At 44.7% G+C, this 25,768-nt stretch overlaps 1 protein-coding gene across 5 annotated transcripts in view; it reads right to left on the bottom strand.

Moving 5' to 3' along the window:
- Nucleotides 1-2,416: 2,416 nt before the first annotated feature.
- Nucleotides 2,417-25,768, bottom strand: part of KIRREL3 (kirre like nephrin family adhesion molecule 3) — a 614,569-nt gene continuing 591,217 nt past the window's right edge. For 3 of the 5 annotated variants that reach the window (XM_075839161.1, XM_075839164.1, XM_075839160.1), the window contains one exon: nucleotides 2,418-2,961. In XM_075839161.1, coding sequence (XP_075695276.1) covers nucleotides 2,912-2,961 — 50 coding nt within the window. In that variant the 3' untranslated portion in view covers nucleotides 2,418-2,911. Of the gene's footprint in view, nucleotides 2,962-25,768 lie in introns of all 5 variants that reach the window. The other 2 variants (XM_075839163.1, XM_075839162.1) reach the window with 2 other exon arrangements.

Raw genomic sequence — 25,768 nt, 5'->3', positions numbered from 1 at the left:
GGAAAATGTTGAGTAGTATGTTCTTAAATCTCATCTACATGACTGGGACTGTAATCCGCTGCATATTTTCCACCAGCAAATCCAGACAGAAAATTGTGAATGCAGATCTGGATGTGAGTGGAGTATAAGATATATTGTACAAGACAAGTAAAGAGAACTTTCTCAAATTTATGTTGAATAATTGCACCCAGGAGTGGAGTCCCAACGATCTCTCCTTGCTTCTTATACTTCTCTTGTTGTCCAATGGTGGACGGTGAGGGTCCGGGGTTAAATAAAGGGGCTTTACATGTCGCTTCTTTCATCCACAAGGTGGAGGAGAAACTGCTTGCCTGTCCTGGGATTGGTGTGTTCTGCGCCGGTTTTATTTCCGCGCTGCTATGTGTCTCCTATAGGACCACCTTGTTTACATTAGTGCGGTGTAGATGGCGGCAGCTGATGGGGACTGCCCCTTTAAGAGTGATGTTATTTTAAGACGTTGATATATAAACAGCGAATGTAACATTGTGGAGATATAAAATCTATCAATTCTAGACCCGATTAGTAATAATAACTGCTGCCGGAGCAAAGGTCGACCCAAGATGCCTTCAGACTTCATCCCCTACATGGAGCCACCGGGACCCCCATAAGGAGCGGGAATTCCTAAAATTAATGAGCAATTCCGTAAAAATACAACAAAATCCCCAGTGACCAGAAGCCCCTCAGTCGTCCTCTGCCCTCAAGTTTAAAAGAAATTCTGCTGTTGCTTCGTTACAATTGTTACTGGGAAAGCTGTGTGGCCGTCATTGCAGGGCGTCTTCCCAACCTTTCCTAGAGTCCTGAAAGGTAAATCCAATTAGTCAGCAAGGTTTCCTTAAGGGCATGACCACACATGGCGGAATTCCTCCGCAACTGTCCGCATCAATGCCGCACAGAATCTGCGTTGCAGATTCTGCAGCGGATCTGCACAAAATGTGCAGAAAATTGATGCGGACTGGCCGCTGCGGACTGCAGGAAAAGTGCTTCTCTTCTCCCTATTCAGTGCAGGATAGAGAGAAGGGACAGCACTTTCCCTAGTGAAAGTCAAAGAAATTCATACTTACTGCCCGTTGTCTTGGTGACGCGTCCCTCTTTCGGCATCCGGCCCGACCTCCCTGGATGACGCTCCAGTCCATGTGACCGCTGCAGCCTGTGCTTGGCCTGTGATTGGCTGCAGCCGTCACTTAGACTGAAACGTCATCCTGGGAGGCCGGACTGGAGACAGACGCAGGGAGTTCTCGGTAAGTATGAACTTATATTTTTTTTTACACATACATGTATATTGGGATCGGTAGTCACTGTCCCGGGTGCAGAAACAGTTACTGCCGATCGCGTAACTCTTTCAGCACCCTGGACAGTGACTATTTACAGACGTCTCCTAGCAACGCTCCCGTCATTACGGGAGCCCCATTGACTTCCTCAGTCTGGCTGTAGACCTAGAAATACATAGGTCCAGCCAGAATGAAGAAATGTCATGGTAGTAAAAACAATACGCTCCGCAGCACACATAAGATCTGCGGACTTCATTGCGGAATTTTGACTCTCCATTGAAGTCAATGGAGAAATTCCGCCATGAGTCCGCAACCAGTCCGCCACTGCTCCGCAACAGACAGAGCATGCTGCGGACACCAAATTCCGCTCTGCAGCCTATGCTCCGCAGCGGAATTGTACGCATCGTGTAAACGAACACTGCTAAATTAAAGTGAAAGTCAATGGAGAAACGGCTCCGCTGCGGATTAACGCTGCGGAGTGTCCGCAGCGGAATTTAAGTGAAATTCCGCTATGTGTGAACCCGCCCTTATGCTGCACATTTTCATTCAAACACCTGGGAAAGCTGGGTCATACCCCTGTTGAAGCTGTGATGGTATTGTATTAATTGTCACTCAGCTTTCCTAGAGTCCTGAATGATGGCTGAACTGCCATCGAAATCGCCAAACTATTCCTAATGAAACTATAAACCGGGCCGGCGTCAGCACCCGGCGAACCCGGACAAGTGGGGGGGGGGGGCTCTCAGCCGGCGGGTGCTTTACGCTGCCCCTGTATATAAAGCTACACCCACCTCTCTGTAGATAGCGCCTTTGAGGCTCCCTCTAGGAGTGGAGTCCCCAGCCAGAGCGTTGCCAATGCTCTGGCCGAACATTCCGGTCCAGGAGGAGCCCCTGACGTCACTTTCCATATATGGATTATGACGTCAGGGGCTTTTCTACGTGCAGGATCCCCGGCCACAGCGTTGCCGATGCTCTTGCCGGGGATTCCATACATGGACAGTGACGTCAGGGGCTCCTCTGGGACCCGAATCCCCGGCCAGAGCATCGGCAACGCTCTGGCTGGGGACTCCACTCCGAGAGGGAGCCCCAAAGGTGCTTTCTACAGAGGGCACTGTATATATGGGGGCACAAACTGGGGGCCTAACTTCTATAAGGGAACATAAAGAAGGCCTAAATTTTAAAGGGGGCGTAAAACAGGGCCTAACTTCTATAAGGGAACATAAAGAGGACCTAACTTTTATAAGGGGGCACAAATTGCCGTTTTCTGCTGCTGTGAGTTCCCCCGCAAAGGGGCCAACTAAGTCTGTGTCGCCCAAGTGCCCGCATAAACCTAGAGCCGGACTGGACTGTAAAGGCAGCCATATTGTTTGTCGCCCAGCTTTCCCAGTAGGAGGATGACTATGGACTTCTATTTACTGGGGGTTTTATTGCTGTGGAGGGGGGGATGCTCTTGCGGTACATAAATACAGTCATGAAGCCACGTTACCTGTGAATATACAGACAAGTCTAAATAAGTAACGTAAGAGACTGAGAAGTGTGGAAAGTTCTGTTGAGTCTTCAGCCCCCATCTCGGTCATTCATCATGGGGGGGGGGGACACACACAGAGCGGGGGATATTCACCTGGACGTTATGAAGTCATACCTGGTTCCACACTTGCTCCTGACCGCGCGTTCCGACCTGTTTAAAGATAAAACAGGTGTCTATAGCCTGGCACGGCTGAAGGTTTCGGCATGCTACTACATAAGATTTACTGAGGACTCGCTAATGACAAGAAGAGGGGGAGGGGGTCACTCATGCACCGCCATTAAATCAGTGGCATTTCTGAGCCACCTAAAGTGGCGCTCGTATTTTTTATGTCCATTCCTTCTGATTAGAGGTGGAACACATTTTCCTACATTTGAGCCTTGAAAATATATAATCTACTTTAATAAAAAGCGACACTCAATCAAAACTATTTAGGCTGAGCGCTCGGGACGGGGGAGATTTAGGGGTCCTGAGCGCAGGATGACATTTTAATGGATTCCTTCTCAAGGCAAAAGAGCGAGAATCCATTTGGGACGTCGGCCCGTTTTGGGCAGTGAGCCCAAAAAAAAAAAATGCTGATGAATCTCCAAGTCTAAATTACCAGAATTGAGTCAGTGAATATCTGCAGTCATTTGATAGACAGTAAAAAGTGGGGCTCTACACCCCCAGATCCACCCCACACCCGGGAGAATTTAGAGAAGCCATCAACCTTTTTACAAGTAGAGCCATAAGTCATTTTGTAATATAAACCTTATTTCTATGTTCCTCCATTCTTTAGTTGTGAATGCAGCCTGCAGTGTAAAGGATGGAGGTTTTCATTGCTTTATATGAAAAACTTTATAATCACTTTTTAAAGAGATTTTCCAGTTTCATGTAAATAAAGATCTTTGTATAATGAAAAGTTCTGCAACATTAATATTATTTGAGTGTCACAATTGTTATTATCTCTGCTTGCTGTTGGTGAATTGAAACATTGCTTACATCTCGCTTAAACAACTGATGGGCTCGTTACAATGCATCAATCTAGACCAGGGTTTCCCAAAAGACAGCAGCAGCAAGAGTTGTCTCTTTTACTAAGCCAAAAAAATACATGCAAAATCTGCACTGTGTGAACAAGGCCTTAGGCTACCTGCACACGCTGCGTAATTTGCAGTGTAAAATACGCACCAAAACGGCAGCAATACGCCGAAAATTTGCAGGTTTTTAATGCGTTTTTTGGTGCGATTTTTTTTTTTTTTTTTTTTACGTTTTTGATGCTTAAATCGCAGCGTCTTCATGCTTCGTTTTTTGGTGCGATTTTTCCTCTGCACTAGGCAGATAGAATTCACTAGCGGAAACACAAAATAAATTGACACGCTACGAATTGTAACATCCGCGTTGCAGGTCAATTTACGTACCGGAAAATACAGCAGTGTGTACATGAGATTTCCTGGAAACTCCTCGTCAATGCTAATCCTGTATTACGCTGCAGTTTCCGCAGAATTTTCTCAAGAGAAATTGACACGTTGCAGGTCGAGAATCCGCACCGCAGGTCAATTTCGGCGCACGTTTTCTGCAGTTTTTTTTTCGTTGGTTCAGACCTCATCCACTTTTTTGCTTCTGGAATACGCTGCGGGATTTCTGCACAAAAAATTTTGGATAGAAATTCAGCAGTGTTTGCGCAGTGCGGATGTACCCGAATAGGAGGGATTTCAGCCTGAGCATAGATGACAGCAATGGGGGCTGCCAAAAAATTTTCATTTTTTTTAGTAGGGAAATGACTGGTCATCTGTGAGTTAAACCTCTCCTGTCCTGACATTTTTCCTGCTCTGATACATTGTATCGCTCCAGACTTATGATGTCACATATAGTCTAGACTGGATACAAATGTAACAAGGACATCAGCTGTGTGAGCTGGACTAGGATGTATTTTAAACAAGCATGTTCCCATTCACTTACAGCAAGCTGATCATGATTTAAAAAATGGAGGAATTGAAACACAAAGTATATCATAAAGTCACAGAACTTTTCATTACACGACGACTCATTTACTGGTCGGCCCTTTACCGTGAGACTCCACATATAGAAGTCGCTGAGACTTGCCAGTCCCCGGGAATAATAAAATCTATATCCAGCGCACAATTTGGTTAATGCCGTCACTTTGTGTGACAGGATCTTGACGCCGGTGACTGTGGGATCGGTATCGCGCTCCGGCAGACAGCAGAAGACACTTTTAATTTGTGTCATTTTTTTGAATTTGCGTCTTGTTTGACAGATGTCCTCCGTGCGGGTCCAGATTAAGGGAACAGCTGGCGACTTTATTAGTTTTTACAGGAGGAAAAGAAAACCGCGTTCCGCAGACGCTTTACTTTAAGGGTAGCGATCGATTGTTAATACTATAAATCCTTCAGGTGACTCTGGAAACGACGTGCTTAGGAAGAGCGTTTCCCTCTAACATGAAATCTACTGTATATAATCTGTGTCCTGGTCTGATGCTAAGTTGTTATAAATGTTATTTCTGTTTCTGGGAAAGTTGGGTGACAAGCAATAAGGCATTACCACAGCTCCGCAGAATGCATGATAGAAAGGCATGTCTGCCGATCAGAGTGTGCGGTGCAGAGGCATGGCTGCGGAGCAGAGTGTGCGGTGCAGGGGCATGGCTGCTGAGCGGAGTGTGCGGTGCAGAGGCATGGCTGCGGAGCAGAGTGTATGGTGCAGAGGCATGGCTGCCGAGCAGAGTGCGCGGTGCAGAGGCATGGCTGCCGGGCAGAGTGCGCGGTGCAGAGGCATGACTGCCGAGCAGAGTGTACGGTGCAGAGGCATGGCTGCCGAGCGGAGTGTGCGGTGCAGGGGCATGGCTGCCGAGCAGAGTGTGCGGTGCAGGGGCATGGCTGCCGAGCAGAGTGTGCGGTGCAGGGGCATGGCTGCCGAGCAGAGTGTGCGGTGCAGGGGCATGGCTGCCGAGCAGAGTGTGCGGTGCAGGGGCATGGCTGCCGAGCAGAGTGTGCGGTGCAGGGGCATGGCTGCCGAGCAGAGTGTGCGGTGCAGGGGCATGGCTGCCGAGCAGAGTGTGCGGTGCAGGGGCATGGCTGCCGAGCAGAGTGTGCGGTGCAGGGGCATGGCTGCCGAGCAGAGTGTGCGGTGCAGGGGCATGGCTGCCGAGCAGAGTGTGCGGTGCAGGGGCATGGCTGCCGAGCAGAGTGTGCGGTGCAGGGGCATGGCTGCCGAGCAGAGTCTGCGGTGCAGGGGCATGGCTGCCGAGCAGAGTCTGCGGTGCAGGGGCATGGCTGCCGAGCAGAGTCTGCGGTGCAGGGGCATGGCTGCCGAGCAGAGTCTGCGGTGCAGGGGCATGGCTGCCGAGCAGAGTCTGCGGTGCAGGGGCATGGCTGCCGAGCAGAGTCTGCGGTGCAGGGGCATGGCTGCCGAGCAGAGTCTGCGGTGCGGGGGCATGGCTGCCGAGCAGAGTCTGCGGTGCGGGGGCATGGCTGCCGAGCAGAGTCTGCGGTGCAGGGGCATGGCTGCCGAGCAGAGTCTGCGGTGCAGGGGCATGGCTGCCGAGCAGAGTCTGCGGTGCAGGGGCATGGCTGCCGAGCAGAGTCTGCGGTGCAGGGGCATGGCTGCCGAGCAGAGTCTGCGGTGCAGGGGCATGGCTGCCGAGCAGAGTCTGCGGTGCAGGGGCATGGCTGCCGAGCAGAGTCTGCGGTGCAGGGGCATGGCTGCCGAGCAGAGTCTGCGGTGCAGGGGCATGGTTGCCGAGCAGAGTCTGCGGTGCAAGGGCATGGTTGCCGAGCAGAGTCTGCGGTGCAAGGGCATGGTTGCCGAGCAGAGTCTGCGGTGCAGGGGCATGGCTGCCGAGCAGAGTCAGGGGTGCATGGGCATGGCTGCCGAGCAGAGTGTGCGGTGCAGAGGCATGGCTGCCCATCAGAGTATTGCGGATAAGAGCGAGAACTTCGTTTGGGAAGGGTCAGGATAAGGTGAATGTGTCTACACAATGGTTGTGCGTCTATGAATGGTTCTGTAGAGCAGTCACACAGGTCCAGGGTTCTGCAAAGCTCACTCATGGTCTTCCTCTCCCTCTATCGATGCACACAACTAGTAAGAACCATCTGCAATCTCCATGACACCATCTGACCGTGCGGCCACAGTCTCCGCTTAGGTTGCAGGGGCATGGCTGCCGAGCAGAGTCTGCGGTGCAGGGGCATGGCTGCCGAGCAGAGTCTGCGGTGCAGGGGCATGGCTGCCGAGCAGAGTCTGCGGTGCAGGGGCATGGCTGCCGAGCAGAGTCTGCGGTGCAGGGGCATGGCTGCCGAGCAGAGTCTGCGGTGCAGGGGCATGGCTGCCGAGCAGAGTCTGCGGTGCAGGGGCATGGCTGTCGAGCAGAGTCTGCGGTGCAAGGGCATGGTTGCCGAGCAGAGTCTGCGGTGCAGGGGCATGGCTGCCGAGCAGAGTCTGCGGTGCAGGGGCATGGCTGCCGAGCAGAGTCTGCGGTGCAGGGGCATGGCTGCCGAGCAGAGTCTGCGGTGCAGGGGCATGGCTGCCGAGCAGAGTCTGCGGTGCAGGGGCATGGCTGCCGAGCAGAGTCTGCGGTGCAGGGGCATGGCTGCCGAGCAGAGTCTGCGGTGCAGGGGCATGGCTGCCGAGCAGAGTCTGCGGTGCAGGGGCATGGCTGCCGAGCAGAGTCTGCGGTGCAGGGGCATGGCTGCCGAGCAGAGTCTGCGGTGCAGGGGCATGGCTGCCGAGCAGAGTCTGCGGTGCAGGGGCATGGCTGCCGAGCAGAGTCTGCGGTGCAGGGGCATGGCTGCCGAGCAGAGTCTGCGGTGCAGGGGCATGGCTGCCGAGCAGAGTCTGCGGTGCAGGGGCATGGCTGCCGAGCAGAGTCTGCGGTGCAGGGGCATGGCTGCCGAGCAGAGTCTGCGGTGCAAGGGCATGGTTGCCGAGCAGAGTCTGCGGTGCAGGGGCATGGTTGCCGAGCAGAGTCAGGGGTGCATGGGCATGGCTGCCCATCAGAGTATTGTGGATAAGAGCGTGAACTTCGTTTGGGAAGGGTCAGGATAAGGTGAATGTGTCTACACAATGGTTGTGCGTCTATGAATGGTTCTGTAGAGCAGTCACACAGGTCCAGGGTTCTGCAAAGCTCACTCATGGTCTTCCTCTCCCTCTATCGATGCACACAACTAGTAAGAACCATCTGCAATCTCCATGACACCATCTGACCGTGCGGCCACAGTCTCCGCTTAGGTTGCAAGGTGCCCAAGGCTAAATCTGAGCAGTTCATTTAGTTCCGATTCAATCTACATGACAACGGCGACTATAAATCAAACTTTAATGAGCGCTCTCCACCTGCCTGCCCCACCATTTAATAAAATCCGTGCTGGCTTGGAGGCCCTCCAACAAGTAGCGCATCCTTAACCCCTCGCTGTCAGTGAATAGAAGCGGCACTTCACACTTCATAATAACTTCAAGGGCTTATTGGTAAAGTCTACTTTTCCTCCTACATTTTTCTCCCTGGTTTTGCAATCACTTCCAAACATGATGATGGTTCCTGTGTTTAATACTGGTGACGTCAACTCGCCGGCTGCAGACATGTCACTTCAAGGGGATTTCCAGGAAATAAAGGTTAAATGTTCTACAACTTTCTAATGGACCTTGTTTCAATAAGCCAGGATTTTCTTGTACAGAGTCTGTAGTATTATAGTAGTTATATTCTTGTATATAGGGGCAGTATTATAGTGGTTATATTCTTGTATATAGGGGCAGTATTATAGTAGTTATATTCTTGTATATAGGAGCAGTATTATAGTAGTTATATTCTTGAATATAGGGGGCAGTATTATAGTAGTTATATTCTTGTATATAGGAGCAGTATTATAGTAGTTATATTCTTATATATAGGAGCAGTATTATAGTAGTTATATTCTTGTATATAGGGGTAGTATTATAGTAGTTATATTCTTGTATATAGGGGCAGTATTATAGTAGTTATATTCTTGTATATAGGGGCAGTATTATAGTAGTTATATTCTTGTATATAGGGGCAGTATTATAGTAGTTATATTCTTGTATATAGGGGGCAGTATTATAGTAGTTATATTCTTGTATATAGGGGCAGTATTATAGTAGTTATATTCTTGTATATAGGGGCAGTATTATAGTAGTTATATTCTTGTATATAGGGGCAGTATTATAGTAGTTATATTCTTGTATATAGGGGGCAGTATTATAGTAGTTATATTCTTGTATATAGGGGCAGTATTATAGTAGTTATATTCTTGTATATAGGAGCAGTATTATAGTAGTTATATTCTTGTATATAGGGGCAGTATTATAGTAGTTATATTCTTGTATATAGGGGGCAGTATTATAGTAGTTATATTCTTGTATATAGGGGAAGTATTATAGTAGTTATATTCTTGTATATAGGAGCAGTATTATAGTAGTTATATTCTTGTATATAGGGGGCAATATTATAGTAGTTATATTCTTGTATATAGGAGCAGTATTATAGTAGTTATATTCTTGTATATAGGGGCAGTATTATAGTAGTTATATTCTTGTATATAGGGGGCAGTATTATAGTAGTTATATTCTTGTATATAGGGGAAGTATTATAGTAGTTATATTCTTGTATATAGGAGCAGTATTATAGTAGTTATATTCTTGTATATAGGGGCAGTATTATAGTAGTTATATTCTTGTATATAGGGGCATTATTATAGTAGTTATATTCTTGTATATGGGGCAGTATTATAGTAGTTATATTCTTGTATATAGGGGCAGTATTATAGTAGTTATATTCTTGTATATAGGGGCAGTATTATAGTAGTTATATTCTTGTATATAGGGGCAGTATTGTAGTAGTTATATCCTTGTATATAGGGGGGCAGTATTATAGTAGTTATATTCTTGTATATAGGAGCAGTATTATAGCAGTTATATTCTTGTATATAGGGGGCAGTATTATAGTAGTTATATTCTTGTATATAGGGAGCAGTATTATAGTAGTTATATTCCTGTATATAGGAGCAGTATTATAGTAGTTATATTCTTGTATATAGGGGGCAGTATTATAGTAGTTATATTCCTGTATATAGGGAGCAGTATTATAGTAGTTATATTCCTGTATATAGGGAGCAGTATTAGAGTATGTGCACACACACTAATTACGTCCGTAATTGACGGACGTATTTAGACCGCAAGTAGTGGACCGAACACAGTGCAGGGAGCCGGAACTACTGTCCCGTACTGAAAACATGATTACAGTACGGGACAGTTGTCCTGCAGAGAGGCAGAGACTCCTAGCATCGTATATAACTATGATGCTAGGAGCCCGGCTCCCTGCACTGTGTTCGGTCCGGGACTTGCGGCCGAAATACGTCCGTCAATTACGGACGTAATTAGTGTGTGTGCACATACCCTTATAGTAGTTATATTCTTGTATATAGGGGGCAATATTATAGTAGTTATATTCTTGTATATAGGGGCAGTATTATAGTAGTTATATTCCTGTATATAGGGATCAGTATTATAGTAGTTATATTCCTGTATATAGGGAGCAGTATTATAGTAGTTATATTCCTGTATATAGGGAGCAGTATTATAGTAGTTATATTCTTGTATATAGGTGGCAGTATTATAGTAGTAATATTCTTATATATAGGGAGCAGTATTATAGTAGTTATATTCTTGTATCTAGGGAACAGTATTATAGTAGTTATATTCCTGTATATAGGGATCAGTATTATAGTAGTTATATTCCTGTATATAGGGAGCAGTATTATAGTAGTTATATTCTTGTATATAGGAGCAGTATTATAGTCGTTATATTCTTGTATATAGGAGCAGTATTATAGTAGTTATATTCCTGTATATAGGGAGCAGTATTATAGTAGTTATATTCCTGTATATAGGGAGCAGTATTATAGTAGTTATATTCTTGTATATAGGGGGCAATATTATAGTAGTTATATTCTTGCATATAAGGGGCAGTATTATAGTAGTTATATTCCTGTATATAGGGAGCAGTATTATAGTAGTTATATTCTTGTATATAGGAGCAGTATTATAGTAGTTATATTCTTGTATATAGGAGCAGTATTATAGTAGTTATATTCCTGTATATAGGGAGCAGTATTATAGTAGTTATATTCTTGTATATAGGTGGCAGTATTATAGTAGTTATATTCTTGTATATAGGGAGCAGTATTATAGTAGTTATATTCTTGTATATAGGAGCAGTATTATAGTAGTTATATTCTTGTATATAGGAGCAGTATTATAGTAGTTATATTCCTGTATATAGGGAGCAGTATTATAGTAGTTATATTCTTGTATATAGGTGGCAGTATTATAGTAGTTATATTCTTGTATATAGGGAGCAGTATTATAGTAGTTATATTCTTGTATATAGGGTGCAGTATTATAATAGTTATATTCTTGTATATAGGAGCAGTATTATAGTAGTTATATTCTTGTATATAGGGAGCAGTATTATAGCAGTTATATTCTTGTATATAGGGGGCAGTATTATAATAGTTATATTCTTGTATATAGGAGCAGTATTATAGTAGTTATATTCTTGTATATAGGGAGCAGTATTATAGTAGTTATATTCTTGTATATAGGGGCAGTATTATAGTAGTTATATTCTTGAATATAGGGGGCAGTATTATAGTAGTTATATTCTTGTATATAGGAGCAGTATTATAGTAGTTATATCCTTGTATATAGGAGCAGTATTATAGTAGTTATATACTTGTATATAGGAGCAGTATTATAGTAGTTATATTCCTGTATATAGGAGCAGTATTATAGTAGTTATATTCTTGTATATAGGAGCAGTATTATAGTAGTTATATTCTCATATATAGGAGCAGTATTATAGTAGCTATATTCTTGTATATAGGGGGCAGTATTATAGTAGTTATATTCTTGTATATAGGAACAGTATAATAGTAGTTATATTCTTGTATATAGGGGGCAATATTATAGTAGTTATAGTCTTGTATAAATAGGAGCAGTATTATAGTAGTTATATTCTTGTATATAGGGGGCAGTATTATAGTAGTTATATTCTTGTATATAGGAACAGTATAATAGTAGTTATATTCTTGTATATAGGGGGCAATATTATAGTAGTTATATTCTTGTATATAGGGGCAGTATTATAGTAGTTATATTCTTGTATATAGGAGCAGTATTGTAATGGCAGGAAGGAGGTGAAGGGAAAGTGAGCCCTAATCTACCCACCGCCCTGTCCCTGCCTACTTGCAACGACCCGCCCTAGGCGACGAGGTACAACTGGGCGGCGGTCCCTACGCTGGCTAAGTGCACAGGAAGACAAACAGGGAACACGCAAGGGAAGGGGCAGTAGCCACGGAACGCCACGAGGAAACGGGGCGGCGAACGAACAGTCAGGACCAGGACGAAGTGAGTACACCCGAGCGGGCACGGAGACAGAAGCAAGCCAGGGGCAAAGCAAAGCAGGTCAAGCAGAACTGCAGCAAGGCAGAAGCACGGCAGAAGCAGGCTGGAGCAAGCAGCAGTGGGGCCAGGAATCCAAAAGAATTACAAGCACTGAGGGAGAGCACAGGGCAGGTAATAAAGGGCAGGGGGCGGAGCTAACTCCGACAGACCAGGCCGCGATAGGCTCTCCCACTCCTGAGCCTGCCACCCTGGTTGGTGGGAGATGGTGTCAGTCGAACAGGTCTGGCCTCAGGTGTGGATTGATTAATCCCAGGAGTATAGCTAGATGAAGTACCTGGCAGATCCCTAACAGTACTCCCCCTTTTATGAGGGGCCACCGGACCCTTACTAAGGGGACCCGGTTTAGTGGGGAAGAGGAGGTGGAACCTCCTGATCAATACCCCAGCGTGAACATCACGGGCAGGTACCCAAGTCCTCTCCTCCGGCCCGTATCCTCTCCAATGGACCAGGTACTGGAGGGAGCCCTGGACCATCCTACTGTCCATAATCTTGGCCACCTCGAATTCCACCCCCTCAGGGGTGAGAACGGGAACAGGAGGTATCCTCGAGGGGGACCAGGACGGGGAGCAGCGTTTAAGGAGGGAGGCATGGAAGACGTCATGTATGCGAAAGGATGGGGGGAGCTCCAGACGGAAGGATACAGGGTTGAGGACTTCAATGATCTTATAAGGTCCAATAAATCGGGGAGCAAACTTCCTGGACGGGACCTTAAGGCGCAAGTTCCTGGACGACAACCAGACCAAATCCCCGACGACAAATCGGGGGTTAGCAGAACGTCTACTATCCGCCTGAATCTTTTGTGCGCTCTGGGACGCCTCTAGGTTCTTCTGAACCTGGGCCCAGACAGTGCACAGTTCCCGATGAACCTCCTCTACCTCAGGATTATTGGAACAACCAGGGGAGACGGAGGAGAACCTGGGGTTAAACCCGAAATTACAGAAAAACGGGGAGACCCCTGACGAGTTACTGACCCGGTTATTCAGGGAAAATTCAGCAAGGGGAAGGAATGAGACCCAATCGAATTGACAGTCAGAGATGAAACACCTTAAATATTGTTCCAGGGATTGGTTGGTCCTTTCCGTTTGGCCATTAGTTTCGGGATGGAAGGCGGAGGAGAAGGACAGATCAATCTCCAACTTTTTACAAAAAGCTCTCCAAAATAAGGAAACAAATTGTACCCCTCTGTCAGAAACGATATTGACTGGGGCCCCATGGAGACGCAGGATGTGTTTCACAAACAAAGAAGCTAACGTCTTGGCGTTAGGTAGCTTCTTAAGGGGCACAAAGTGGCACATCTTGCTGAAGCGGTCGACTACCACCCACACCACCGACTTGCCCTGAGATGGAGGCAAATCGGTGATAAAATCCATGGAGATATGGGTCCAAGGTCTCTGGGGAATGGGCAAGGAACGTAGTAGGCCCGCAGGTCGGGACCTAGGGGTTTTGGACCTAGCGCAAACCTCACAAGCGGCGACGTAAGCCCTAACATCTTTAGGCAACCCAGGCCACCAATAGTTTCTGGTAATGAGGTGTTTGGTGCCCAAGATGCCAGGATGACCAGATAGAGCGGAGTCATGGTTTTCCCTGAGTACCCTCAGCCGGTATTGCAGGGGAACAAACAGTTTGTCCCCAGGGACGTTCCCGGGAGCTGCACCCTGATCAGCCGCGATATCAGAAGCTAAATCAGAATCCGTGGCAGAGACGATTATACCAGGGGGTAAAATACAAGCAGGATCCTTCTCGGAAGGAGGATTGGCCATGAAACTACGTGACAGAGCGTCAGCCTTAATATTCTTGGACCCAGCCCTATAGGTAACCAAGAAATTAAATCTGGTAAAGAATAGTGCCCACCGAGCTTGTCTAGGATTAAGCCTCCGGGCCGATTCTAGGAAAACCAGATTCTTGTGATCCGTAAGGACCGTTACCTGGTGTCTGGCCCCCTCCAGGAAGTGCCGCCACTCCTCAAAAGCCCATTTAATGGCTAGAAGTTCGCGGTTGCCAATATCATAGTTACTCTCCGTGGGCGAAAACTTCCTAGAGAAGTAAGCACAGGGGCGGAGATGGGTGAGGGAGCTGGTACCCTGGGACAAGACGGCCCCCACTCCCACCTCGGAAGCGTCAACCTCCACAATAAATGGCTCCTCTTGGTTGGGCTGAATCAGCACTGGGGCCGAGATAAAGCACTTCTTGAGAGTCTCAAAGGCCTGGACGGCCTCAGGGGGCCAATGGAGGACATCGGCACCCTTGCGGGTAAGGTCCGTAAGAGGCTTAGCGACGACCGAGAAGTTGGCAATAAATCTCCTGTAATAGTTGGCGAACCCTAAAAAACACTGTAACGCCTTAAGGGAGGCAGGTTGGACCCATTCCGCCACAGCTTGAACCTTGGCAGGGTCCATGCGGAATTCATGAGGAGTGAGGATTTGCCCTAAAAATGGTATCTCCTGTACCCCAAAGACACATTTTTCAGTCTTAGCAAACAGATTATTCTCCCGAAGGACCTGGAGCACCTTCCTGACATGCTCCACGTGGGAGGACCAGTCCTTGGAAAACACCAGTATGTCATCAAGGTACACAACAAGAAAATTACCCAGGTACTCTCTCAGGATTTCATTAATAAAATTCTGGAAGACAGCAGGGGCATTACACAACCCAAAGGGCATGACCAGGTATTCGAAATGACCCTCGGGTGTGTTGAACGCAGTTTTCCACTCATCCCCCTCTTTGATGCGGATAAGGTTATATGCCCCCCGTAGATCGAACTTAGAAAACCATTGGGCTCCCTGAACCTGATTAAAAAGATCCGGAATCAAAGGAAGTGGGTACTGGTTCCTTACGGTGACCTTATTCAGGTTACGATAATCAATGCACGGCCTAAGACCACCATCCTTCTTCCCCACGAAGAAGAAGCCAGCACCTACAGGAGAAGTCGAGGGGCGAATGAAACCCTTGGCCAGGCATTCTTGGATATACACCCTCATAGCTTCACGTTCAGGACATGAAAGATTAAATATCCTACCCTTAGGAAGCTTGGCACCAGGCACCAAATCGATAGCGCAATCGTAATCTCTATGGGGGGGCAACACCTCGGAGGCCTCCTTAGAAAACACATCGGCGAAGTCCTGAACAAACTCAGGAAGCGTGTTCACCTCCTCCCGGGGAGAAATAGAGTTAACAGAAAGACATGACATAAGACATTCATTACCCCATTTGGTGAGATCCCCAGTATTCCAATCAAATGTGGGATTATGCAACTGCAACCAGGGAAGGCCTAAAACCAGATCAGACGATAATCCCTGCATCACCAGTACAGAGCACTGCTCCAAATGCATGGAGCCAACCAGGAGTTCAAAAACAGGAGTATGCTGAGTAAAATAACCATTAGCAAGGGGGGTTGAGTCGATTCCTACTACAGGGATAGGATAAGGTAAATCAATACAAGGCATCTTTAGAGACATAGCAAATTCCACAGACATGATATTAGCAGATGAGCCAGAATCCACGAAAGCACTGCCCGTGGCAGACCGGCCAGCAAACGAGACCTGAAAGGGAAGCAAAATTTTATTGCGTTTCACATTAACGGGAAATACCTGTGCGCCCAAGTGACCTCCCCGATGATCACTTAGGCGCGGAAGTTTTCCGGCTTCTTATTCTTGCGCCTGGGACAGGTATTCAGTAGATGCTTGTCGTCCCCACAGTAGAAGCAGAGACCATTCATTCTGCGAAACTCCCTACGTTGTCGAGGGGACATGGAGGCCCCGAGTTGCATAGGTACCTCCGAGTCCTCCGTGGAGGGGCGAGGAGACGGGACCTCGGGGGGGATCGCAGAAAAGTCAGAGGGGAGCACACTGAAGCGTTCTAGCTGACGTTCCCTGAGACGTCGGTCAAGTCGTACTGCTAGGGCCATAACCTGGTCAAGGGAGTCAGGCGAGGGGTAGCTAACCAGCAGATCCTTCAGGGCGTCAGATAACCCTAACCTAAACTGGCACCTTAGGGCCGGATCGTTCCACTGAGAAGCTACGCACCACTTCCTAAAATCAGAACAGTATTCCTCAACCGGTCTCCTACCCTGACGTAAGGTCACCAGCTGACTCTCGGCTAAAGCAGTCCTGTCAGTCTCGTCGTAAATGAGTCCGAGGGCAGAGAAAAAACGATCAACAGAGGAAAGTTCAGGGGCGTCAGGAGCCAAGGAGAAGGCCCACTCTTGGGGCCCTTCCTGGAGTCGGGATATGATGATACCCACCCGCTGGTTCTCGGAACCTGAGGAGTGGGGCTTTAGGCGGAAATACAGTCTGCAACTCTCCCGGAAGGAGAGAAACGTCTTACGGTCCCCTGAAAACCGGTCAGGTAACTTGAGGTCGGGTTCTAGAGGTGAGGTGAGGGGTACTACTAAAGCAGCGTCACCCTGATTGACCCTTTGGACCAGGGCCTGGACCTGTAGGGAGAGGCCCTGCATCTGCTAAGGTCAGGGTCTCAAGGGGGTCCATGATAGCGTCAGCGTAGGAGAAATGGTAGACTAGGTAAGGGCTTGTAATTATGTAATGGCAGGAAGGAGGTGAAGGGAAAGTGAGCCCTAATCTACCCACCGCCCTGTCCCTGCCTACTTGCAACGACCCGCCCTAGGCGACGAGGTACAACTGGGCGGCGGTCCCTACGCTGGCTAAGTGCACAGGAAGACAAACAGGGAACACGCAAGGGAAGGGGCAGTAGCCACGGAACGCCACGAGGAAACGGGGCGGCGAACGAACAGTCAGGACCAGGACGAAGTGAGTACACCCGAGCGGGCACGGAGACAGAAGCAAGCCAGGGGCAAAGCAAAGCAGGTCAAGCAGAACTGCAGCAAGGCAGAAGCACGGCAGAAGCAGGCTGGAGCAAGCAGCAGTGGGGCCAGGAATGCAAAAGAATTACAAGCACTGAGGGAGAGCACAGGGCAGGTAATAAAGGGCAGGGGGCGGAGCTAACTCCGACAGACCAGGCCGCGATAGGCTCTCCCACTCCTGAGCCTGCCACCCTGGTTGGTGGGAGATGGTGTCAGTCGAACAGGTCTGGCCTCAGGTGTGGATTGATTAATCCCAGGAGTATAGCTAGATGAAGTACCTGGCAGATCCCTAACAAGTATTATAGTAGTTATATTCTTGCATATAGGAGCAGTATTATAGTAGTTATATTCTTGTATATAGGAGCAGTATTATAGTAGTTATATTCTTGTATATAGGAGCAGTATTATAGTAGTTATATTCTTGTATATAGGAGCAGTATTATAGCAGTTATATTCTTGTATACAGGGGCAGTATTATAGTAGTTATATTCTTGTATATAGGAGCAGTATTATAGTAGTTATATTCTTGTATATAGGAGCAGTATTATAGCAGTTATATTCTCATATATAGGAGCAGTATTATAGTAGCTATATTCTTGTATATAGGGGCAGTATTATAGTAGTTATATTCTTGTATATAGGGGCAGTATTATAGTAGTTATATTCTTGTATATAGGAGCAGTATTATAGTAGTTATATTCTTGTATATAGGAGCAGTATTATAGTAGTTATATTCTTGTATATAGGGGGCAGTATTATAGTAGTTATATTCTTGTATATAGGAGCAGTATTATAGTAGTTATATTCTTGTATATAGGAGCAGTATTATAGTAGTTATATTCTTGTATATAGGGGGCAGTATTATAGTAGTTATATTCTTGTATATAGGGGGCAGTAATATAGTAGTTATATTCTTGTATATAGGGGGCAGTATTATAGTAGTTATATTCTTGTATATAGGGGGCAGTATTATAGTAGTTATATTCTTGTATATAGGATGCAGTATTATAGTAGTTATATTCTTGTATATAGCAGCAGTATTATAGTAGTTATATTCTTGTATATAGGGAGCAGTATTATAGTGGTTATATTCTTGTATATAGGAGCAGTATTATAGTAGTTATATTCTTGTATATAGGAGCAGTATTATAGTAGTTATATTCTTGTATATAGGAGCCGTATTATAGTAGTTATATTGTATATAGGGGCAGTATTATAGTGGTTTAATCTTGTATAAAGGAGCAGTATTTATAGTAGTTATATTCTTGTATATAGGAGCCGTATTATAGTAGTTATATTGTATATAGGAGCAGTATTATAGTAGTTATAATCTTGTATATAGAGGCAGTATTATAGTGGTTATAATCTTGTATATAGGGGGCAGTATTATAGTAGTTATATTCTTGTATATAGGAGGCAGTATTATAGTAGTTATAATCTTGTATATAGGGGGCAGTATTATAGTAGTTATATTCTTGTATATAGGAGCAGTATTATAGTAGTTATATTCTTGTATATAGCAGCAGTATTATAGTGGTTATAATCTTGTATATAGGGGCAGTATTATAGTAGTTATATTCCTGTATATAGGGAGCAGTATTATAGTGGTTACAATCTTGTATATAGGGAGCAGTATTATAGTAGTTATACTCTTGTATATAGGGGGCAGTATTATAGTAGTTATATTCTTGTATATAGCAGCAGTATTATAGTAGTTATATTCTTGTATATAGGGAGCAGTATTATAGTGGTTATATTCTTGTATATAGGAGCAGTATTATAGTAGTTATATTCTTGTATATAGGAGCCGTATTATAGTAGTTATATTGTATATAGGGGCAGTATTATAGTAGTTATAATCTTGTATGTAGAGGCAGTATTATAGTGGTTATAATCTTGTATATAGGGGGCAGTATTATAGTAGTTATATTCTTGTATATAGGAGGCAGTATTATAGTAGTTATATTGTATATAGGGGCAGTATTATAGTGGTTATAATCTTGTATAAAGGAGCAGTATTATAGTAGTTATATTCTTGTATATAGGAGGCAGTATTATAGTAGTTATAATCTTGTATATAGGGGGCAATATTATAGTAGTTATATTCTTGTATATAGGGAGCAGTATTATAGTGGTTATATTCTTGTATATAGGAGCAATATTATAGTGGTTATAATCTTGTATATAGGGGCAGTATTATAGTAGTTATATTCCTGTATATAGGGAGCAGTATTATAGTGGTTACAATCTTGTATATAGGGGCAGTATTATAGTAGTTATAGTCTTGTATATAGGGGCAGTATTATAGTAGTTATATTCTTGTATATAGGGGCAATATTATAGTAGTTATATTCTTGTATATAGGGGCAGTATTATAGTAGTTATATTCTTGTATATAGGGGCAGTATTATAGTAGTTATATTCTTGTATATAGGGGGCAGTATTATAGTAGTTATATTCTTGTATATAGGGGCAGTATTATAGTAGTTATATTCTTGTATATAGGGGCAGTATTATAGTAGTTATATTCTTGTATATAGGAGCAGTATTATAGTAATTATATTCTTGTATATAGGGGCAGTAGTATAGTAGTTATATTCTTGTATATAGGGGCAGTATTATAGTAGTTATATTCTTGTATATAGGGGGCAGTATTATAGTAGTTATATTCTTGTATATAGGGGCAGTATTATAGTAGTTATATTCTTGTATATAGGGAGCAGTATTATAGTAGTTATATTCTTGTATATAGGAGCAGTATTATAGTAATTATATTTTTGTATATAGGAGCAGTATTATAGTAGTTATATTCTTGTATATAGGGGCAGTATTATAGTAGTTATATTCTTGTATATAGGGGCAGTATTATAGTAGTTCTATTCTTGTATATAGGGGGCAGTATTATAGTAGTTATATTCTTGTATATAGGGTGCAGTATTATAGTGGTTATAATCTTGTATATAGGGGCAGTATTATAGTAGTTATATTCTTGTATATAGGAGCAGTATTATAGTGGTTATAATCTTGTATATAGGGGCAGTATTATAGTAGTTATATTCTTGTCCATGGTAACAGAAAATGTGATCTATACTGAGAATTGATTGGAGGGACATTTAAAATAAAATAAGGAGAATTAGTAACTCTTGAAACGAATCTATAGAACGTCTTCTTTCTGTCACTTATGTAATGTTTGCTATTAATGATGTTAATATTTTAACTTTTAAAAAGAGAATAGAGCAGCAGTCATGAGGGATGAGGATGAAACCAAGAAATGCAATTCTCCCATCAGCCACTGACCCCCAGGATATTACTGGTTTTTTTTTGTTCAAAATAGAAAGATATTGAAACTGATAATTCTCCAGGAAGAGTTCTCCTTTAAGACTCACATGGGACTTTGAGTAGGACAGTGATCAATAAGAGATACATTACTGAGATGACAATATTCATACTTTGTGTGATTTAATATGCGGCGGCTGCAGCAATCATTTAATCTGAAAGGTTTCTTGGATCACACCGGGGGTCGTTCTGTGAGATGACGTGTAGTAACACTTTCTGCCAGATAAGACGGTTTTCTGCAGTTTCCTACTAAGATGTTATCTGTAGCATTTTCTAAAACTTCCTCTCTAGAACGAGCATCAGCCCCCCCCCCTCAATAGTAGAAGGACTCCATCCAAAGTACATCATTGCTTTAGGGTATGTGCACACACACTAATTACGTCCGTAATTGACGGACGTATTTCGGCCGCAAGTCCAGGACCGAACACACTGCAGGGAGCCGGGCTCCTAGCATCATACTTATGTACGATGCTAGGAGTCCCTGCCTCTCTGCAGGACAAATGTCCCGTACTGTAATCATGTTTTCAGTACGGGACAGCAGTTCCACGGAGTAGCAGGGACTCCTAGCATCGTACATAAGTATGATACTAGGAGCCCGGCTCCCTGCAGTGTGTTCGGTCCGGTACTTGCGGCCGAAATACGTCCGTCAATTACGGACGTAATTAGTGTGTGTGCACATACCCTTATAGTCGGTGGTACCTGTGCACCTTATATACAGTGACAGCTATTCATCTATTACTCCTGACAACCAGCCTGTATACCATGTGTGAGAGGTTATATGGTTGTGTTCAGATGGCACTGGTTTCTTTGGGTGCTCGAGGTAGGGTCCCAACTCGGGTGTAGGTTAAGAATTTGTACTCGGCACACCTTGCTGTGTTACAAAAATATATATTTTTATTATGGATGCCAGAGGCTGCATGTGTGAGAGGTTGTCACAGCTCCGCCCCCTGTTACTGACATCACGGATATATAATATAATTACACTGTGATCAGACATGAGATCCACACATCTTATATACAGTCACAGCTATTCATCTATTACTACTGACAACCAGCCTGTATATCATGTGTGAGAGGTTGTCACAGCTCCGCCCCCTGTTACTGACATCACGGATATATAATATAATTACACTGTGATCAGACATGAGATCCACACATCTTATATACAGTCACAGCTATTCATCTATTACTACTGACAACCAGCCTGTATACCATGTGTGAGAGGTTGTCACAGCCCCGCCCCCTGTTACTGACATCACTGATATATAATTACATTGTGATCAGACATGAGATCCACACATCTTATATACAGTCACAGCTATTCATCTATTACTACTGACAACCAGCCTGTATATCATGTGTGAGAGGTTGTCACAGCCCCGCCCCCTGTTACTGACATCACTGATATATTATATAATTACACTGTGATCAGACATGAGATCCACACATCTTATATACAGTCACAGCTATTCATCTATTACTCCTGACAACCAGCCTGTATACCATGTGTGAGAGGTTGTCACAGCTCCGCCCCCTGTTACTGACATCACTGATATATTATATAATTACACTGTGATCAGACATGAGATCCACACATCTTATATACAGTCACAGCTATTCATCTATTACTCCTGACAACCAGCCTGTATACCATGTGTGAGAGGTTGTCACAGCCCCGCCCCCTGTTACTGACATCACTGATATATAATTACATTGTGATCAGACATGAGATCCACACATCTTATATACAGTAACAGCTATTCATCTATTACTACTGACAACCAGCCTGTGTATCATGTGTGAGAGGTTGTCACAGCCCCGCCCCGTTACTGACATCACTGATATATAATATAATTACATTGTGATCAGACATGAGATCCACACATCTTATATACAGTAACAGCTATTCATCTATTACTACTGACAACCAGTCTGTATATCATGTGTGAGAGGTTGTCACAGCTCCGCCCCCTGTTACTGACATCACTGATATATAATATAATTACACTGTGATCAGACATGAAATCCACACATCTTATATACAGTCACAGCTATTCATCTATTACTACTGACAACCAGCCTGTATATCATGTGTGAGAGGTTGTCACAGCCCCGCCCCCTGTTACTGACATCACTGATATATAATATAATTACACTGTGATCAGACATGAAATCCACACATCTTATATACAGTCACAGCTATTCATCTATTACTACTGACAACCAGCCTGTATATCATGTGTGAGAGGTTGTCACAGCTCCGCCCCCTGTTACTGACATCACTGATATATAATATAATTACATTGTGATCAGACATGAGATCCACACATCTTATATACAGTCACAGCTATTCATCTATTACTACTGACAACCAGCTTGTATATCATGTGTGAGAGGTTGTCACAGCCCCGCCCCCTGTTACTGACACCATTGATATATAATAGAATTACAATGTGATCAGACATGAGATCCACACATCTTATATACAGTCACAGCTATTCATCTATTACTACTGACAACCAGCCTGTATACCATGTGAGAGAGGTGGTCACATCCCCGCCCCCTGTTACTGACATCACTGATATATAATATAATTACATTGTGATCAGACATGAGATCCACACATCTTATATACAGTCACAGCTATTCATCTATTACTACTGACAACCAGCCTGTATATCATGTGTGAGAGGTTGTCACAGCTCCGCCCTCTGTTACTGACATCACTGATATATAATATAATTACATTGTGATCAGACATGAGATCCACACATCTTATATACAGTAACAGCTATTCATCTATTACTACTGACAACCAGCCTGTATATCATGTGTGAGAGGTTGTCACAGCCCCGCCCCCTGTTACTGACATCACTGATATATAATATAATTACACTGTGATCAGACATGAGATCCACACATCTTATATACAGTCACAGCTATTCATCTATTACTACTGACAACCAGCCTGTATATCATGTGTGAGAGGTTGTCACAGCCCCGCCCCCTGTTACTGACATCACTGATATATAATATAATTACACTGTGATCAGACATGAGATCCACACATCTTATATACAGTAACAGCTATTCATCTATTACTACTGACAACCAGCCTGTATATCATGTGTGAGAGGTTGTCACAGCTCCGCCCCCTGTTACTGACATCACCGATATATAATATAATTACATTGTGATCAGACATGAGATCCACACATCTTATATACAGTAACAGCTATTCATCTATCACTACTGACAACCAGCCTGTATATCATGTGTGAGAGGTTGTCACAGCCCCGCCCCCTGTTACTGACATCACTGATATATAATATAATTACATTGTGATCAGACATGAGATCCACATCTTATATACAGTCACAGCTATTCATCTATTACTACTGACAACCAGCCTGTATATCATGTGTGAGAGGTTGTCACAGCTCCGCCCCCTGTTACTGACCTCATTGATATATAATATAATTAAATCTATTACTGCTGACAACCAGCAAAGAAATAAACGTCCATCCTGCACAGGGGGTATAATGTATGTAAAATCTTTAACAGGTCCTTCACTATTACACTTCATTTATAGTATTGGTCTCCTCATATGGGGCAGAGGGACTCTAGGGCCCACTAGCGACCACTACCTCTGTCCCCCCTGTAATCACACAGCTCTGTCGGCAGGATAACATGGAAGCAGAACTCCCGCAGTCCCGCTGTTTGTGAATGGGATGTTTTCAATGATTACGTTTTGTAATGGAATTGCTATTTATGTAACTCCCTTGTCATGTAGGTTTTCCACACTACACCTCCCCCTGCATTTATGAAATACTGCGAGTCATGCAGATGTAGCAGAGCTCAATTAGTGATTTAAATGTTTGGGCTTTTCTGTGCAGCATGATAATGCAGTAACTCTACCTGCAGTGCAGTGGAAAACCGCAGGTAAGGCCTCATGCACACGGCTGTATACCTGTGTACGGTTCGTAATTACGGCCACGGGCGGCCGCGGACTGTCACCCGCATTTGTGAGACGTGCTCCCATTATAAAGTATAGGAGCACGGTCCACAAAAGCAAAAAATATTTTTTGCGGGTCATTTCCACCGCCGAGACACTTACCCGTAAATATACAGGAAGGTGTCCATGGGCCATAGAAATGAATGGATCAGAATTTTGATCCGCAGTTATGGATCCGTAAATGCGGATCAAAATTACGGCCGTGTGCGTAGGGCCAAACACTGTGCAAAGTGACAAACTCCGCTCTGCTACACTAAGAAGCTGCGCTGCTACAACTGATTCTTTTTACAGCCCTCTGCACTCTATGGAAAAGATACAAATATAAACCTATGATCCGGATTTAATTTTGCGTCTATTTTGGCGATGGTCTAACCAGACCAAAATGGCCGCCTCTTTCCCGTAAGGCCTCATGCACACGACTCTAGCCATGTGCACGGTTGTGATTTGCAGCTCGGACGGCCACGGATTGTCACCCGCGAGCCGCCCGCAGATCGTGGGCCCTGCACGTGGCTGCGTCCATTATTTCCTATGAGCCCAGACACGCCCGTTCTTTCTGCGGTCCGGTCTCCGGGGCCATGCAGGGGCCCATAGAAATGAAAGGGGCCGCAATTCACTTGCAGATTTGCAGGTGAATTGCGGGCACAAAAATCCGTTGGTGTGCATGGGGCCTTAGTCTGTTGCGCACTTTTTGTAAACGAATACGACGTGAGCGGTTGGTGTCAGGTTTCACCTTGAAGGCTCCTTCGTTCCTTCTACTACATTAGCCGCCATAATAACCTTACAGACAATGTAATGAGGTTGCGGTGATGAACTGTGCGCCGTGTAATATCGTACCGGGCCCTCCGGCTGCCCGACATTACACAAGTCAAACATCTCCAGTCTAAACTTCTCTAACAGATGGTCTTCATTTCCCTTCCTTGTGTAGCAGATCTGTATTTCTGGAGACATTTCTAGTAAAGCATTTGAATGCCGTGGGATCCGGGTGACAGATTTGCGCGACCTCCCCGCAGCTTCAGGCGATGGTGAACCGAATGGGTGTGACATGATGGACGCTGGAGAAACACTATTTTACTATATATTGAAAATACTTTCTTCATCTGATTTAGCTGCAGATTATTTCCCTGAGGGGGGTCCATAGTGACCAGGGCGGTGATCTGCACGCTATCGGGAGCGCACAAGACCCTCCGCCGGGGGTGTCACTGTCCTGAACCTGTGACTGCAAATTATAACTTGTCATTTCACAGTTTGCACAACATGTGATGTGGAATAACTCTGTAAACCTTTGGCTGTATTGATCTTGAGTTACATGGTTTTACTCCAATAACATCCAA

This window comes from Rhinoderma darwinii, chromosome 10 (assembly GCF_050947455.1).
Source record: "Rhinoderma darwinii isolate aRhiDar2 chromosome 10, aRhiDar2.hap1, whole genome shotgun sequence".
NCBI classification, from domain to species: domain Eukaryota; kingdom Metazoa; phylum Chordata; class Amphibia; order Anura; family Rhinodermatidae; genus Rhinoderma; species Rhinoderma darwinii.
The sequence above is the reverse complement of the archived record's forward strand: the minus strand, read 5'-3'. Positions and strand labels throughout refer to the sequence as shown.